At 44.9% G+C, this 18,017-nt stretch overlaps 1 protein-coding gene across 15 annotated transcripts in view; it reads right to left on the reverse strand.

The window, feature by feature from the left end:
* Positions 1-18,017, reverse strand: part of ANKS1B (ankyrin repeat and sterile alpha motif domain containing 1B) — a 1,201,009-nt gene that overhangs the window by 5,718 nt on the left and 1,177,274 nt on the right. For all 15 annotated transcript variants that reach the window (XM_079141356.1, XM_079141354.1, XM_079141351.1 and 12 more), the window contains one exon: positions 15,661-15,798. In XM_079141356.1, the coding sequence (XP_078997482.1) occupies positions 15,661-15,798 (138 nt within the window). The remainder of the gene's footprint in view (positions 1-15,660; positions 15,799-18,017) is intronic.

Raw genomic sequence — 18,017 nt, forward strand, 5'->3', positions numbered from 1 at the left:
GAGAAGTTTGGATCTTTTTACCTCAAACATCTGTGATTCAGTGAACATCTACAAAACACAATCAAAATCTAATTTAGGCTGAGGGAGAGGCATTAGTCATGCTGGTGTGGAGCCTCACAGTTGCAGCAGCAAGCATGCAAACAGTGCTCAAACAGAGCCAATTATCCGTCTCTTTCTTGAGGCTTTGGCTCTCCCTGTGGGTCCACTCCATATTTTATCATCAAATCAGCAAGAGACAGGAGAGTCTGTCAGGTCAGAATGCCACACCGAGCTGCGCCTGGGTGGAAGGTTCTCTGCTTTGGACCTTCCATCCTTCTCTCGAGATGATTTCTGGCCTTTTTCTCCTCATCTCTCCACACATATCCGTGCTTTCTGTCTTCTCTCATGGAAACATGACATTGTCTGGCCCCAAAGAGGCAGGGTTCTCACAATACCCTGAGGTCGCAGAGCATCAGAGAAGTGGTGCATACCGGTCACGAAGAAATGTTCTTAAGGTCTCTGCACCACTGACAGCAGGCGCCGTCTGCCTCAAGCTTTCATTCTACAAACGATCCCACCACGTTTCTTCATGGTTTCTCCAAATCACAGAAACAGCATTCTGCCTTGGCTGATACTGCAACTATGCCCTCCTCACTCCTGTCCACTTCCGCCCTCGCCAGGCATTCTGGGAGCCCAATTCCCATGTTTCCGGAGAAGTACTGGGGACTCTTCCCACTGATGGATAGGGAAATACAGGATGGCCTACGGAGGGCACATGGGAGAGGCCCATGGGTCCTGGACCCATTCTGTTTCAGGCCAATGTCAGACGAATTTTTTTTTGGTTTTGGAACCAAGTGGGAAAATGCTTCTGAGCTTGACCTTGGGTTTGACAGAGGATGTATGGGTCATTTTGAGCTACTTGGTAGGAACTAACAGCCCTACGAGAAAGATGTCTGATGCTGGAGATACCGTACCCTGCATGCACGCTCCTCATGTCCCTGTAAGGGAACGCAGAGCCGTATTTGCCCCCGGAGGTGAGTCAGACTAGTACATTAGTAACACACCAACAAACAGTGGAGGCCTGGAGACAGCTCTGGCCATCCGGCAGAGAAGCAGGGCCCTTTCCACTGCCTGTACTGCACCCACGTCACTGTCAGCTCTGCCTCTTAGTGTTCCAGTGGGTCCCTTGGGAAGGGGGACGGGTCCTCTGACTTGCCTAGGGTCAGGATGACGTTGCACTGCTTCTGTTCACCACTGCTGGGGAAGATGGTCGTGTCCACTTGTTGGGGGCATGCCGCAGACACTCATGGCCTGGGTGGGAAACTGGACTAAGGGAAAGGCGTGGGGGTCCAGTGACCCCATAACATGCTGCCTTTCCAAGCCGGAGCCGTAGGGCTTTCAGAGTGTGAATTCCTTTATCATTAGCGTACAACAAATTCCAGAAAGTGAGATCTGCTTAAAGCACCAGTGTCTCCAAATGAAAGCCAAACTGCTCATTTGAGCAAGTGATAATTTTCACATGACTATTATGGGAAACTGAAAGGTTTTGCAAAATAAGGGGTAAGAGGTTCTGCCCTTTCTTTTAAAATGAGTTCCTGGTATTAGGAAACTGGTCAAATAAGATCCAGAGACCAGACTTGGGAAGGGTTTCTGCCAAAGCAGCAGTTCTGTGTGGTCTGTCGTGGTCTGGCCTACATTCTGCTCACTTCCTGTTTTCTTTTCATTTTAGAAAGCTTCATAGTATTCTTTTATGGTTATGTGTAGTGAAGAGTTGGACATGTTACCCTTCTTGTCTTTTCTGCAGCCTTGATGTCTGAAGTATGGGTGCTAGATTCCAGGGAAGCTCATGGGCACTGAGACCTGCCCACCATGGGGCACGCTGCCTGTCCCGACATAGCAGTATACCAGGGTCCTGAGGACACGTAATCTTTTTTTTGGTTGTTGTTGTTTAAACTTGGTTTGTTTGGGGTTTTTTCACTGCTTGGGATCGAACCCAGGGCCTTTCTCGGCAGGTGTTTTATCACTGAGCTACAGCTATACCCAGCCTGAGGGTGTGCATTCAAACGGGAGGAAGCCCATTTGCTGGGTCATTCCTCCTCCCTCTTCTGTTGACAGGGCTACCGCATATAGTGGGAGGGGAGTTGTTATCATGAGAGCAGGACACTCTACTGGGACAAAGGCTGAAAATGATATTGTAATAGGATAATTATACATTAAGGATATAATATTAATTACATTAATGTTAATTATATTAATAGTATAATTATAATCCTGTTGTCTGTAGACTATGGGGAGTCTTTCAGCCTCTGCCTGGGACTCTGGGATTTGCTCTGGGGGAACCAGTTCTGTGTAAAATTGTGATCACCCTCAGGTCACCATGCTCAGAGGCTTCCTGGAGGGGAACAGCAGTTCCAGCCATTCCGGCACAGGCCCCAGATGCAGGCGTGAAGGAGCCACCCAGCAGCTGGCACATGGAGGAGACTTAAGGCCCCGGGCAGATGGTCCCCGTTGGGCTGCCCCAGTGTCTGCAGCCATGTGAGCTGGCCCAGCTGAGTCCCCGGATGTTCTCCAGCAGAGCAGAGCGGAACTGCTGTGCCCAGCCCCGATTCCTGACTTATGGAAGTATGAGCGTAGTCAAGTTTTATGCCAGGACATTTTGGGGCGGTTTGTCACACAAGCCATACCTGGGCCCCACCCAAAGCTAAGGGTGGCTGACCAGACCCTGCTTCAGGCAGCACAAAGAGGGATCAAAAGCTGAAGAACTGTGGTGCCTCGTACTTAGCCCAGGAGCCCAGTCCTGGAGCCTCTGCCTCCAGCTCTGGCTGTGGAGAGGCTGCGGTCTGAGCAGGTCACAGGGTCACTGTGAGCACCAAGGTATCCCTTCACATGTGCCAGTTCAAGCCACAGAGCTGTGCTGTCCTTTTAAATCTGCATAAACATGCTCTTATCTCTAGTTACTACCTCCCTGGGCATAAATTCAAACTCATTCATAACCTCACATCTCTCAAATGCTGTTTCCCGCCAGGTGGCCGTCCACGGCTCCTCTGCCACATGCAGCTTACTGGAAGAGAGTTACTTGCCTTGGCCTTTGTAGCATGAGTCTCTCAAGACCCACTTGTGACCTTGAGTGTTTTCTACCCTGGATCACCAATGAAGCAAGGCAGTGTACGCATGCATGTTCACATGTGCGTGTATTTGGTGATTACTGGCACCAGCATACTGAGCCTCAGTTTTCTTTTCTCAAAATGGGGATGATACCAGATGCAATAATGCCATATGCAATATCCACCCTTCTACTAACAATACAAAACCTATAACAATACTGCTTGCATTTCTTATTTCTTGTGTGCTATGCATCATGGTAAGTCCTCTACGTGGGCTGTGGCATTTGGTTCTAATGACATCTCTACGCTGTAGGTCTATTTTTCTGTTTTTTTGTATGTGAGATAAAAAAGCTCAGAAAGGTTAAAGGACTTGCCCTGAAGCCAGTACCTGGCTGAGCTAGGATTTGGATCCAGGTGTTCTGGTAGGTTATGCTCTTGACCACTTAGAGCTATACTTGAGGTAAAATAAGAGACTTCTGTAAACTTCAAATAATAATAAAACATTGAAGCTCCTGGATGGTCCTTTCATTTGCTGGATCTTAGGGGAGGATCAGATGCGAGGCTGCCTCCTGGCAAATGGTGTCTTTTGTGGTCTGATGTGAACCATCAACACAGTGGTCCTCGACCTCCGGCTTGCCAGGAAGACGATGTGAGATAGGAAGCCACACTCTGCTCCAGCGGCAGCTATTGAGGATAAAGGCAGAAGTCCCACTGCCATGGGGAGCAGCTTCCAGCTGGGGGCAGGGTACATAAAAATCTTCCTCCCCTCCTTCTCCTCTTCCCCAGGGATTTCAAATCTGTGGATTAAGAACTGGTACGCTAGAGAAATTTAAAAAGCCATCGAATCTTAAAATGGTTATCCTAATGGTTATCCAGGGATGCAAAGTGGGGACACGAAAGCTACTTGTATTTACTGAGGGCTCCTTGGGTAGCCAGGGCTACAGTTTAACATCGTCGGGATATTTACTGAGCACCTTCCAATCATCCCTGGTGCCTGGCCTGTGCCTGGTAGCATCCAGGAAGTACCCACTGAAGGATCCAGGGAGTCTCTCCTCAGGGCCAGGAGAGGCTCATGGAGCGGCGAAGAGATGTCCTTCATGGTCCTGCATCCTAGTCACTGAGGCTGTGCCTGGCACGTTCATCAATTTAGTGTTAGAAAAACTGTACCATAGATCGTGGGCGATGTGTCCTGCGGGAAGGGCTCTGGCACGCAGGTCATTAATTGATATTAACTGGTGCATCACTAGGATTTTTTCTGTTTCTTACTCTGAAAATCTTTTAGGCTCATGGGTTTAAAGGAATATGTGCATGAATACTCATTATGATGTGTAAAATTTTTGTGAACAGGGGACTGATTAAGAATGCTACATAGAGTCATGCAGTAGCATACTTACTAGGTAGCCATTTAAAAAGTAAACTGAATCATTTAAAAACACAGTTGAAAGACTATATAAAATATACGGATAAGCTAAGACATAGATGGTCTCCATATATGTGTATAGAAAACAGGGATATTTACCTAAACATTACTAGTAGTGATCAGAGAGTGCTGAAGCTGTAGAAATTTCTCTTTCTCTCTCTCTCTCTCTCTCTCTCTCTCTCTCTCTCTCTCTCTTCTGCAGTGCTGGGGACTGAACCCAGGGCCTTACATGTGTGAGCCAAGTGGTTTACCACTGAACTACATCCACACTGTGGATGACTTTTTAAAATACTTCTTGTATGTTTTGAACTTTGTTTTTAATTTTTACAATCACAACCATTTTCCATTTTGCTTTTCATTTTGACAACAATTAAAACCAAGAGAAAATATCTGAGTTCAGAATAATCTTATTCATTCTTCATGCTTCACCTTGGGGTTCTAAGTGCATCTGTCTCCTTTGGCTGCAGACTGTCTTCCCGTAAGATCCTGCTTGCAGGGTCAGTTTGGCATACCTCCATGCATCTGCGGGCTGGCCATCCATTTGGCCATAAATCTTGTCTAGACTCTCTTCAGTTTTCACATTGGGCATCAATTCTAACACCTGCTCAGCTGAGTTTTAAAATATCCAACTCTTCCTTTAACCTGCAGTCCCCAAACCTCTCCTCCAAGTACAGAGTGAAGGGCTGAACTTCCTACAGTCCAACTGAAACAGGTTGTTATTGGACATTCGCCTGTGCACATGCAGTCAGGCTGCTCTTGGAGCTGTGTGAGGATGGATTTCTGCACCAGGCCCTGCTGCCTATGAGCTTGAACCATACTTTATATCCTCCATACTGATGAAGACACAGCAGTAGCAGCAGCTTAGAAACTGCCACGTGAGACTGCTTACTGTCCCAAGCACAAGGCTCCATGCCTTCTGTGGACTCTTGAACCCTCACAGTGCCTTACAAAAGAGGAATTATTATCCCCCTTTTTCATGTGAGACACTCAGGATCACTGTGATTGATTAATTTGGCCACGTTCACACAGCTGCTTAGTGGTGGAGCCAGGAGTCACGCCAGGTCTGACTTCAGACAGTCAGTGTTCTGTGCCTCTGGGGTGTCCTGCCTTCACTGCTTCAATGAATCTGCTTGTGTCCTGCCCCCATGTTCATTGAGGGACTCCCTAAGGAGCCATCTTGTGTTTTGCAGATTCACAGTATGAATGTGGCGAAGACATCAGCATACAGATCCCCTCATTGGATATGGGGAAAAAAAGTTCTTTGAGATTTAAGTCTCATTGAAGATCTGTTTTCTGAGAGGAAGGGGCATACTTTCCTTTCGGAGAAATATGAAGCATGTAATTCTGTATTTTCATATTTGCTTTGACCTCCTAGAAGCTCAGAGCCAAATTTCTGGCTCAGCTCTAATAATCACATATAGAATCCTGCATGCTGCCTACTGGTGTTAGAACTATTCTAGAACTTTTGGTGTGGTTCTTCCTTTTGGTCTGTGTTCTCCCTAATTTGGATTTGTGTGTATGTACATTTTCAGGCTGATCCTGTCTCTTCGCGGAGGCTGCCTTAGGTCCTGTGTTCACTTCGACACTTATTCCGGGCTTACATTGTTTAGCCCGTCACTGCCCCAAAGGCTGACAGGGTACCTCAGACCCAGACTCAAGGCTCGACATCATCTGGCGAATAAAACAGAAAAAGAAACGAGCTGAGAGGAGAGGGATGCGACAGGGAGAGGGGGCCCTGCTGGTCCAGGCCCTGAGGCTGCTGTCCACCAGGGGACCATTCGGGGCTCTCTGCAGCACTGTCCACTAGCTTTAAAACACCAACAGCCACATTTCTGAGACTGGCATTGAAGGACAGGCCTACACCTAGCTATCTGTTGGTGTGCAGGTCAGCAGAGGCTCAATTCCCCACCCCAGGAAGGGGTGCAGACCCGACATAGTCAAGGACAGGGCTGTGTCTGCACTGGGAGCCCATCCTGCGGCGTTGTGAGCCTGAGGAAGTCTGCTACACCCACTGTTTCCGAGACCACGAGCAAAGTTCCTTTTACTGAGAAAGGAGGTAACATTAAGAGGTAGGTCTGGTCCTGGGAACCTTTTTGTCCCCTGTCCCTCGGGGAGCTCCAAGATGCTCTGACGAGGAGCTGCTGCCTGTCCACACCCAGTCGGTCAATTTCTGCTGAGCTTGGAGAGGCACACGCAGCTGAACAGAGGTGCACTTCCCAAAGGCCAGATCATGGGACTCACCAATCCACAAGCTAGTGCTTTAAGAGGCAATGACCAGAGGGCTGGCTTTCACCTCAGAAAATGACCTCATTCCAACTGCCACCCCTAAAAGTACTGGCCAAGTACTTTGTCTCTTATAAAACGGCTTTTGCTCTTGGTGACTGCCCTTTTCCTATCTATTGCCTCTGCCTAGTGAGTTGCTGCTCATGCCTGAAGACTCCCCTTGCCAGCAGATCCCACTTTCCTGTCCCCTTAGACGAAGGGAGAGTCCTCCTGCTTGGGCACACTCTGCTTCCCTCATGGCTTTCTCTTCAAGGTCTGCTTCCCCAGTTGACTGAACACCTTGAGGGATCAAGTCTCTTGGGCACGTCTAGGGCTTAGTGTGCGGATAGATTGAAGAAGGAAGCTGGGGTCGCCTGGTAAGTCCCTAAGGGACTTGGATCTTGAGTATAGGAAGAGGGAGGAGGTGGACGGCCTGAGCCATTTCCTTCCTTCTATCTTCTCGCCCTGCAGCAGACCCGCTGAATGAAGGCCAGCAACACCAGGGCGGCCTAGAGTCAGCCAAGTGTTTTCAGTCCAGGTCTCAGTGAGGTCTCCAGAAGGAGACACGTTTCTCTTCAGGCTCCATTTTGCTCGTACTTCTTGTTTTTTGAGAGTTAGGGTAAGCCTCATCTACAACTTGCTTCACCCACGTCCTGAGGCAAAAATAACTTTGAGAATATTCTGGGCATATTCACAGAATCCATTGACATCTCTTTAGCTCTACCTATAGTTAGTTTTCTCAAGTACTTTCCAGAAACTAATCTTGAAGGTTTATAAAAATAAATGTTGCCCAAACTTAGGTCTTTGATATTTAGAAATAAATATTAGGAATTCTGCTAAGATGCCTGTCCAGGCCCGTACTGGCCAACATGCAGACACATTCTTTAGGACTGATTTCAGCTAACAAAAAGAGTCACGAGGGGCTGGGGTTGTGGCTCTGTGGTAGAGCACTTGCCTCGCATGCGTGAGGCACTGGGTTTGTTTGATCCTCAGCACCACATAAAAATAAAGATATTGTGTCCATCTACAACTAAAAAATATTTTAAAAAAGAGTCATGAATTTATAACAGTGATACATGAAAACAATATTGAAAATAAAGAAAAGTGAATGCAACTGTGACATTCCACTGTTGGAATATAGTTATAGTTACTGCTAATAACTATATAACATATGTAGTGTATTTTCTTTTTATATTTCAATTTTACATATTATATGAATATTTGAATACATAAATAACCTGTATTTAATTTATTTGTTTTCTTTTTATATTTTAAAAAGTACATTTTTCTTTTTGGCATATTTTCTTTTTTATATTTTACTTATATACACTATGTGAATATTTATATACATATAAATAATTTCTATTTAAAGACAAAATTAGAGTCACACTTTATGAGCGGCTCCGTAAGTTGCTTTTCATGTAACATCATGTTATGAATGGTCTTTGTGTGACATCACCATTTCATCAACGACTACTTCTGAAAGTGTAGAAGTTCTACTGCATCTGGAAGGTTTAACGTAGCACCTCATTCCAAGCACAGGAAGCTGGCTCCGCTCACTTAGTTATGACTTGCTTTCTTGTAACAGTCCAGGTTTTCCCTGGGGGCCACACTCTGCGGCCTGTGGTCACTTGTCCTCATGGAACCACTGTCTAAGATGGCTGGCTTTCCCACCCCTCTCAGAGTGACTGGCCTGCTGGGGCGGAAGGCCACAGTTGTCATTCTGTTACCTGGCAGGGATGTGTGGAAGGGGCGAACAAGAGAGAAGGGTGCCAGATCTCACCCTCTCCCCACTCTGGGACAGTGAAAGGTCCTAGTGGAAGCTGCAGTGAGCTCTTTACTAACTTGTGAGACCCTAGAAATGAGGTGCATACCAAATTTAAGCCCTTTTTATTTCAACCCTTGTTGAAAATCTTTCTCAAATGGACACATCCATTTCCTTGGTTTGGGAAATACAGAACAGTTACTCCTTGGTATGGGAGGATTGTTTCCAGGGCCCCCTTAGACCGAGAACTGCAGATGCTCAAGTCCTGTATATAAAATGGCATAGGATTTGCCTATAACTTGTGCACATCCTCCAGTATATTTTAAATCACCTCGAGATTATCTACGATGCCTAAAAAATGTAAATGCTATGTGAATACTTGTCATGCTGTATTGTTCAGGGAATAACAAGAAAATAAGAGTCTGTGTGTTCAGTGCAGAGACAACTTTTTTTCTGGATATTTTCGATCTGCGATTGGCTGAATCCATGGATGTGAAACCTGTGGACGTGTGGGGACGACTGTAACTATAAATGATTTTCCTTTGTTTATTATGCCCAGAGCTCATGCTTCTGAAGAGAATTCATGAGCTGTCGTGTCTCCAAGCCTGCCACATGTTCACACAAACCAAACATTCAGCCTCCAGCCTGCACCTCCCTCCTTTGGGAGACCCTGCCCTGCTGGGTGCTGGCACAACTCCAGGGTGGCATAACTATGATTTTACTGTAATTATTTGTTTATGTCCTGTTTCTCCAACTGAACTGAGTTCCTGGGGATCAGGGACCCATGCTTGCCTCGTGGTAGACACTCAATAAATATAGGAAAGCATTTATAAGGAATTTCACTTCTTTCTTCAGCTGTGGAATACCGCAGCAGCAAACCTCGGTTGTACACCAAAGCATGGGGTGTAAATCCTCACCCAGGGTCGGATGGCAAGAATACAACATTAGTGTGTCTGTTCCTCCTATTTGCCCCGTCCTCAGCAACTAAGATTTACTGAACACCACCTGTTGAAACACACTTAATCCTTACAATAACCATGGGGGTGGGCCTACTGTTATCTATTTTACAGGTAAGGAAATTTAGGCTTAGAGATGTTCCTGCCCAAAGTATAAGGCTAAGAAAGCTAATCTGGGGTTCAAAACCCCAGACACTTCTTTTCAGTTATTTTATAATTAGTGCTCTTTTTATTTATTTATTTATTTATTGGTGCTGGGGATTGAATCTAGGGCCATGTGCTTGTGAGGCAAGCACTCTACCAACTGAGCTATATCTCCAGCCCAAAAGCATTCTAGATTGGTGGTTTTGCATCTGTATTTTCAACCAACATCAGACTGAAAATATTTGGAAAAAGACTCCATCTTTTAAAAAAAATTGTCATTATTCCTAAACCATACACTAGGACACATATTTACACAGCACTGACATTGTATGAGACATTTTGAATGACCTAGAGATGCTGTCAAGTGTACAAGGTGATGTGCATAGGTTATTGCAAATGTTACCCCATTTCATATAAGGGACTTGAGCACCTGTGGATTTTGACACCACAGGGGTCCTGGAACGAAACCCCTAGGACACTAAAGGGTGACAGTATATATGGAAATGCTACACAACAATCTACCTGTGAAAAAAAAATCTCAGAATGCCCACTTTCTAATTTAACAGAAAGTGGGATCGACTTAGTGGGCTGATAACATCCACCAAAATGAAAAGATGAGAGATTCATCTCTGTATTACCCCCCACCCTGGCTGGTTTCTGCCTGGTTAATTCTCCGTGGAGATCAGGTATGGGTAAGTGAAACCCCTTGGTGCTAACTTATCTACTCTTTTTGGGAGGTGGTGGTGTTGGCGTAGAAGGGCCAAGAGAAGCTACCTTTTTAACTCAGTCAGGGTTGTCACTCCTCTTAGGAGCTCTGAGGTCCCTCCTGGCCTGCTGGTGAGCCTTAGCTGGGTGGACGGGCCAGGGAGTGGTTCTCTGTACCTGCTGGCTGCTGCTCTACTTCCTCTGTGGGCTCCAGCCAGGGAAAGGCTGGTGGTTCAGTCTGAAGGGTTCTGTGCATGTTCACATTCTCTAATATTGCCATTTATTTTCACAGTGTCATAGTCAAATAGGTTGAGGCCATTTTCAGTTAGAGAAAGTGAGAAACAGAATCAAAGTGACCAACTGCCTCCACAAGCAATTTAGTGGTCAGCTAACATCAGCACCACAATTAAGTTCTTTTGCACCTTTGATTTCCCACTTTGTGGGCCAACCTCTGCAATGTAAGCCACACATGATTTTTTTGGGGGAACCTCAATACTCCACTGAAATAATTTGAGTTTAAGAAGAGGTTTACAGCCAGGCGCAGTGGTGCACGCCTGTAATCCCAGCAGTTGGGGAGGCTGAGGCAGGAGGATTGCGAGTTCATAGCCAGCCTCAGCAACAGCGAGGTGCTAAGCAACTCAGTGAGACTCTAGCTCTAAATAAAATACAAAATAGGGCTGGGGAGGGGGCTTAGTGGTTGAGTGCCTCTGAGTTCAATCCCTGGTGCCCCCCAAAAAAGAAGAGGTTTAGGAATTTAGATTTCATTAAGCTGATGAAAAAGCCAAGCCACAACTTCAGAGCAGACCCGCAGCCACCTGCCGGGTAGGTCCACCCACTTGAGATGGGAGTGGAGGAGGTAAAAGCTGACTCCTGGTCTCACAAGACACCTTCCTTTATACCCACCCCTGTGGCTCCCTCTTCCTCTGAGACTTAGCAGTGCAGTCCCTGAAGTGTTGTCCTCCATTTCCGCTCACTGGGTACCCACTGGTGGTGGAATACTACGCAAGGCGTCGCAGTCGGCTGGCCGCGTTCTCCCGCGTGTTGTCATTTGTCTCTCCAGTTTAGATCCTTTCGTGGCCCACACTCAGCCAAGAAGGACAGGGGAGAGGGAGCTCCGTCTCCCACACACTGCCTACCAGCACCAAGACTTCAATGTTCCCGCACATTCCTGAGCCAGTCTAGCCTCACCCAAGCTGCACGCGGAGGGGACAGGATTTGGGAGTAGCCAGTAAGAGAAAAATGAGTGTGGTTAAAAATATCAGAGGCTGCAAACACGTTCTTGATGGAGAAATGGGAATTAGCAAGGGTGTAGCAGCAAAGGCATGGCTTTTAATGCCATCGAAGAGAACAGAACAAGAAAATCTCTCAACATTTGAAACTACTGAATGAGGCCCTTCCCAGATTTTTATAGCACATCTGATACGCCCACAGGGAATGCATCAAAATCTTTCCGATCTACCTATACCAATTTTACTACTAAGTAATATAGAATGACTGTGTGAATAAAAGAGAGAAGACAACAATTTCCAAGTTACCTTGGTTATGTCTACTGCTTACCCAGAGTGGCTTCTTAGGAAGATGACAATGGCCTTGGGATCTGGTGGCCACTGAAGTAAGAGTGGAGGAGGCAAAAGATGAATCTTTTTTTAAACTTCACAACTCCTGGTCCCAAAAGAAGTCCTTTTCTACCCATCCCATCTGCTACCTCTTTCCCTAAGACATCACTGTCCAGAACAGTGATGGTGTTAGATCGTGGGGCGGAGAAACCTTTTATTCTACAGAGGGTGAGATGTGTTCCAGGCCTGGTCAGTCAGTGATGTGAACAGAAATCAGCTGCCATGATAGTAAGAGTCTAGAGTGGGGTGTCAACCTGTAGGTACAAACTGGCTTTCTTCTTGACAACTCTAATTTCATTTTGCTCTAGTCTTTTTATTTTCACAACCTGTCATCTAAAACTGAAAATATTATAAACGGAATCGATCATAGGTTCTAGGTCAAGGAAACAGGTTTAGAGAACATCCAGTGTAATGTTTCCCAAACAGGTTCTGCAAAATGCGGCCCTGTAAAGTACTCTCTGGAAAAGGCTACCAGGGCCAGGCAAACTTGAGAAACAGCTCAGCACGCTCCCTCCTTCCCCGGCAGGTCAAGACTCCGCGGTGTCCTGTAGCACAAAACCAGGTTAAACTCCCATCGGAGCATCTGTGGGGGGCTTCGTGGTTCCTTGGACCAAGGGGTTTCTGTGGGGAAATAAATGCTCTGAATTTCAAATCTAACTATCCATAAGCTGGAAACTTCCTAGACATCATTGAATTTTCTTGATGATAGCAGATAAAAACACATGAAATGTGTTCAGAGTACATAAAAATGGAGCCCATAAAAGGTTAGAAGGTCAAAGAAACAACAACCTTGCAATTGAAATGTATGTGTACTCATTCATATCACCTCAAAGGTTAAATGTGGTACTTGAGGTATTATAAGGAATTCCTTTTTAAAATTTTTTTTGTCATTTGGGGCATCTCAGGAGACTGACTCACATCAAAAGAATCTAAAGGCTTTAAGATTGGACCGAAATATTGAACTGCCCTATATAAAGATATAAAATCCATGCTCAAAGAAGCTTTTTTTTTTTTTCTTTTCTTTTTTAAGCACAAGCAAAGCTTGTTGCATCTCAGAATTGCTCAAAGGACCAGGTCAAGACCGCTGGCCTTTGTTACTATTTTTGAAGTTACACAAACTGTGTTCACCTAGAGAGGATTAAAATGGCAGATTTGTGTAAGATGAAAATCCTTCGGAGCAGATATAAGAATCCTAAGCTAGTGAATGTCTACGTTAAATCAAACATCTGGATGAAAAGATAAAAGTTGAAGCAATTCTCTACACAGTTTCCAAATATAATCAGTGACATTATGTTGATCATAAAACTAAATAGTTTTAGTTTGATGATCCCCCCTGCAATTTCAGCTGCATATTCTGGTGTCACATAACCGAGGAGGCAGATGGCCCACAGGTATCATTTTTAGTCTGAATATAGAACAATGCTTTTCATACTTTCATGGAAGCAAATTATATATTACCCTAAAAATCAATTTTATTGAAAGAAATGCTGCAATACTCAGGGGAAAGGTTGAAAGCATCCTGAAAAAGCATGAGAATATTTCTGGTGATGTTCTTTGAAAACACTGTTTAGAGGCAGCAAGTTCTGAGGACTCAATGCTTTCTTTCCATTGCTTCTATTTTAATTTTTTATTTCTACTTTTCAGTCCTTTGACAATGGCAGTGAGGAAACTGCCTGATAATGCACATCTGGAAAACTTATCTATCTTTTAGAAGAAAAAAGAACAGGCTGTTAGCTGATGTCAATAGGCAGGGTGAGGGAGGAGGTGGCAAAGGAACCAACGCTGTAGGCCTCTGACCTGTTCTTTCATCTTAATCTGGTGAAAACCCGTGGGATCAGATCCTTGTCTCTATTTTATAGGTAAGGAAACTGGGACTCTGAAAAATTCCAAAATTGATCAAAGATCAGGGAGTGAGGACGTAGCTGATCATGGATGTAAACTCGTCTGTCTACAACAGCAATCCAACTCCCATGGAGAAAAGTGTTACAAGCAAACCAAAATATATGTGAAGAGAATGAAATCCGACTGTTTAAAGAAGGAACTGAATTTCACAAGAATGGCAAGTTACATTTAAGGCGTCAGAAATCCAATGCTGCACATCCTTGTAAACCCTGAATGAAATGACTTTAACCAGACCTTCAATCCTGTGCAAACAAATGCATCCAGAGATTTTTAGAGCAGCCTTGGGGGGCTTTGCTTTGGAGCCCTTACTGTTCCCACATATCATTTTTATATTATTCTCCTCATGCTTCCCAAAATAGAAGGAATGTTTTTAAAGGTCCATGAGCATCCTTTCTTATTTTCAATCTTTAAAATCTAAGAGGGGTGAGCAAAATGAAGCAGGACACAAAGGCTATGAGCATAAACTTGACTGATATGTTGTAGGGTGGTATAAATTTTGGATTATAGCTAGTTTATGGTGTTTGTCAGAAATGGAAGAGATTGCTTCAAATGGTCTTCTACCCATGGCGCCTCCCGAGAATATATTACATGTGACTTCTGTTTCTCTAAATCTATATTTCAGATCCAGGGAACAGAGCGGAATAATCAAGCTCAAGTGGCATTTAAAAATTCTTTTGATTATAAAGTATTTCAGGTTCACAGTCATATCTGTTTTGTCTGCTCCAACTGCAAACACCCAATGTTCTATATTAGAGATATCCTCGAGCAATTTTGTTCCATCTTGAGGGCATATGTATCTTGAACATTTGTTGTCTTCTTAAATAGTTTTCATTTTCCAAGTTTGTAATAAATAAACTCGTTTCTAGGCATACTAACAAGTTCTGGATAAAAGTGGCATGACGGCATGAAGAAGTCATTGTAAGATTAACTTTAGAATGACCGTATGGGCCAACCTTAGAGTCCCCATTATTTGTAGGCGTCTAATTTGACCACTATCCAAAATAGAAAACTGCAAATCCTGTAGAGACAAACACGCCCTTTATGTCCAGTACTCAGAACGGCTACTGGAGGAACTGCCAGCTGCATTGGAGGAACACTGGAATTGCTTCCCTGGACTGGAAGAGCTTCCCTGTGTTTTGTCATCAGAAGAGAAAAAGAATTTCCAAAATGTGAAAGGTGAAGTTGGTAGTTGAGTAAAGACAACTGAGATCCAGGCAGGAGTAGAGTTCTGAATTGAATGGAAGAGTGAAAATACAGAAATATCCAAGAAAAGCTGAGTTGCCAAAGCTCTTTATACCCTTGTTGGGGGCTGAACTGTAACACCTCAAAATTCGTATGTTGAAGCTCTAACTCCTAGTGCCTCTGAATGTGACGGCATTTGAAGACAGAGCCTTTAAAGAGATGATTGAGCTAAAATGAGGCCATTGCTGTGGGCCCTAATCCAATCTGACTGCTATCCTTAGCAGAAAAGGAAATCTGGATACAGACATCTACCCACAAAAGCAAAGACCACGTGAGGACCCAGTGAGAAGGCAGCCACCTGCAAGCCGGGGAGAGGCCTCAGACCCAAACCTTGCCCACAGGTTGGTCTTGTACTTTCAATCTCCAGAAATGAGTGAGAATGTCTGTTGTTTAAGCCACCCAGTCTGTGGTATTTTGTTATAGCCTCCTGAGCAGACTAACATACTTGGTATACCTTAGTCTGGTAAACAAGCCAAGTTAATGTGTTAATTACAAGCTGGGCCTTCAGTAAAATCCAGGCACATTTTGGGAAATATTTAATCTGTCCAACGAGGACAAGACTCACCACATCGAAGGCAGTAAACACGTGACAGTAGTGGTGATTGGACTTCAAATCTTTTGTGATATAAGCAAAGGTTGAGAGGTCTTCTGGGTCCTGGGCAGCACAGGAGATATTACGAATTTCATGCTCGGCAATTATGTTCTGGAAGAAATTACACAAATGACCATTGTTTTCCTTTGGAAACCATCATATTTTAGGATGAAGACATGTAACCTAGGAAGTAGCTGCTTTCCTTCTTCTAGAGTGTTCTAGACTAGCAACATTCAAAGTGATCCAGTGTGCTACCCGTGGGCAAGTGTATGCCAGGTCTGGAAGGAATGTTTTCATTTAATGAAAAACAACCTAAAATAGTCATATCCTGGAGCAGCGTTCCCACCAGGTGCTGTGCGCGGAAGCAGTCTGGGTGGCAGACACTTTTTTGAAAAACAGTAATTACTAAGCATTTTACTGTTTCCATTCTCCACATCCCACTGAAGATAAGCAGCCTGCCTCCTGCTAATTCTGTCTGGAAACGGTCACCTGCCCCTCTGTGCGAGAAGAACTATGACCCAGGAAGCTGTCCAAGCCTCCCCATTGTGCTTGTCTTGTCCTGTGTTCTCTCTTTTCTGGCAGTTCTGGGGATTAAAGCAGGGCCTCCAGCATGCTGGCAGGGTGGAACAAGGCAGGCAGGTAGAAAGAAGCCTCAGGGGCTCTCTCAAGATTCCACAGGGGCTGCGGTGTTAGGGCCCAGTAAGGGAAACGCCACACTGCCATACTCAGGCGTTGGGTGCCTCGCTGGATTCAGGGACCTATGGGTATGACCACCCTTCTTCACCAAGACCACTTTGTGTGATTTGAGGAGGGTGCCAGTGTTACCATTACCATATTACAGGAGAGGAAACTGGGCCTCAGAGGGGTTCAGGGCCTTACACGGGGCAGGTGTGGAGGTGGGGCTGGGTCTGAGGTTGCCTGTAGAGCTCTGGCTCTTTCAGATGCCCTGCGCTGCCCTTTGTCAGCCCCGCCCTCTCTTCCTGGTTTAGTAGAATTGCATTTTTCCTTCTCTAGAATGTCTTTGTGTCTTCTCCCCTCTGCCCTATCCCTGCCCGCCTCCAAGAATAACTGGTGGGAGGAAAGATTTAGTACCATTGTCCTGAAGCACAAAATAACCAGGGAGCATCATCTTGGCTACAAAACTTGCTAGAAATTTCTTTTGATACACAGATGCATTTAAAAAGCAAAGAAAATCCCATAATAGTGCAATCGTTTTTCATCTTATAATATCCCACTTATGTTTTTTTGCAGTTGTCACAGATCTAAAACCCTCAATGCTTTATTTACCCTAATTACTTTTTAATTGCACAGTCTCAAAGAACCTGTCGGCAATACAGTGTTCTGCGTCTACCCATCAATGCCTAAAAATGCTTACAAAATGTCCTTCCCTGCCAGCACCCCCAGCAAGTACTTCATGTCCCTCACTCTACAGAGCTGTGTGGTTGGGGAGCAATTACAGAATTAACACACAAAAGAAAATTAAATTAAGACATTCTTCACTGTGGCCTCATACGCCGTCACTACATGCAACTGCTCTGTCAAAAAATAACTTAAAATTGAAACTGGAATCCCACAAACAAGAAACATTCTACTGTAAGATACAGTTTCAAAGTAAAAGGTCTCCCTTCTCTTTGCATCCAGGTAGAATTTCTTCAAGTAGAACATGAAATCAGGAACTAGTGAGTCTTAACAGGAATTTTAAGATCTAGGTGGTCTTTAAAGGTGTGGAGAGTCTCTGCCAGCACTGGACAGGGTGCTGGTGGTGCCCACGGAAGTCCGTGTATGCCTCAGTTGTCTGGATATATATCACCAGAAAAAGGGCACTAGCTCCAATTTTTAACTAAGTTGGCATTTTGTGTTCTGAGATCCTTTGCCAGCAGAAGACAAGTCAACTTTCTGCAGAAGTTTTGAGTGCCCTGTGAGTTTTATCACATGATTTCCCTGGCTCTTGGTTACTTCAAAGGATTCTACTACTGAGGGTTTTCAATGGTGTGTGGCAGCACGGTGGCCCTGGGCACAACTCCAAGGCAGGTAGGTGGAGGGGATTCTTGGTGCTCTCCCTTCTTCTGTCTTTCGAACCCCCTCCTTCCACAACTTCCTGGAGCCCCCTACACTCTATTCCCAGGAGCCCAGGGCCACCTTTTTAATGGCCCATTGAGGCCTGCCATCTGTACTCTAAACCAGTCTCTCCCCTCACTGTGGAACATTTATTCCTTTGTTCCCACAGCCTAAGCTAGGAGGAAAGCAGACTAATAAAAATTCTATATTCAGGTAGGAATATATTCACAGAACTCAGTGACACATCCCCAGTGCTAGAATGTGGTGAGGAT

Source organism: Sciurus vulgaris (genome assembly GCF_902686455.1).
Source record: "Sciurus vulgaris genome assembly, chromosome: 5".
In the NCBI taxonomy this organism is placed as follows: domain Eukaryota; kingdom Metazoa; phylum Chordata; class Mammalia; order Rodentia; family Sciuridae; genus Sciurus; species Sciurus vulgaris.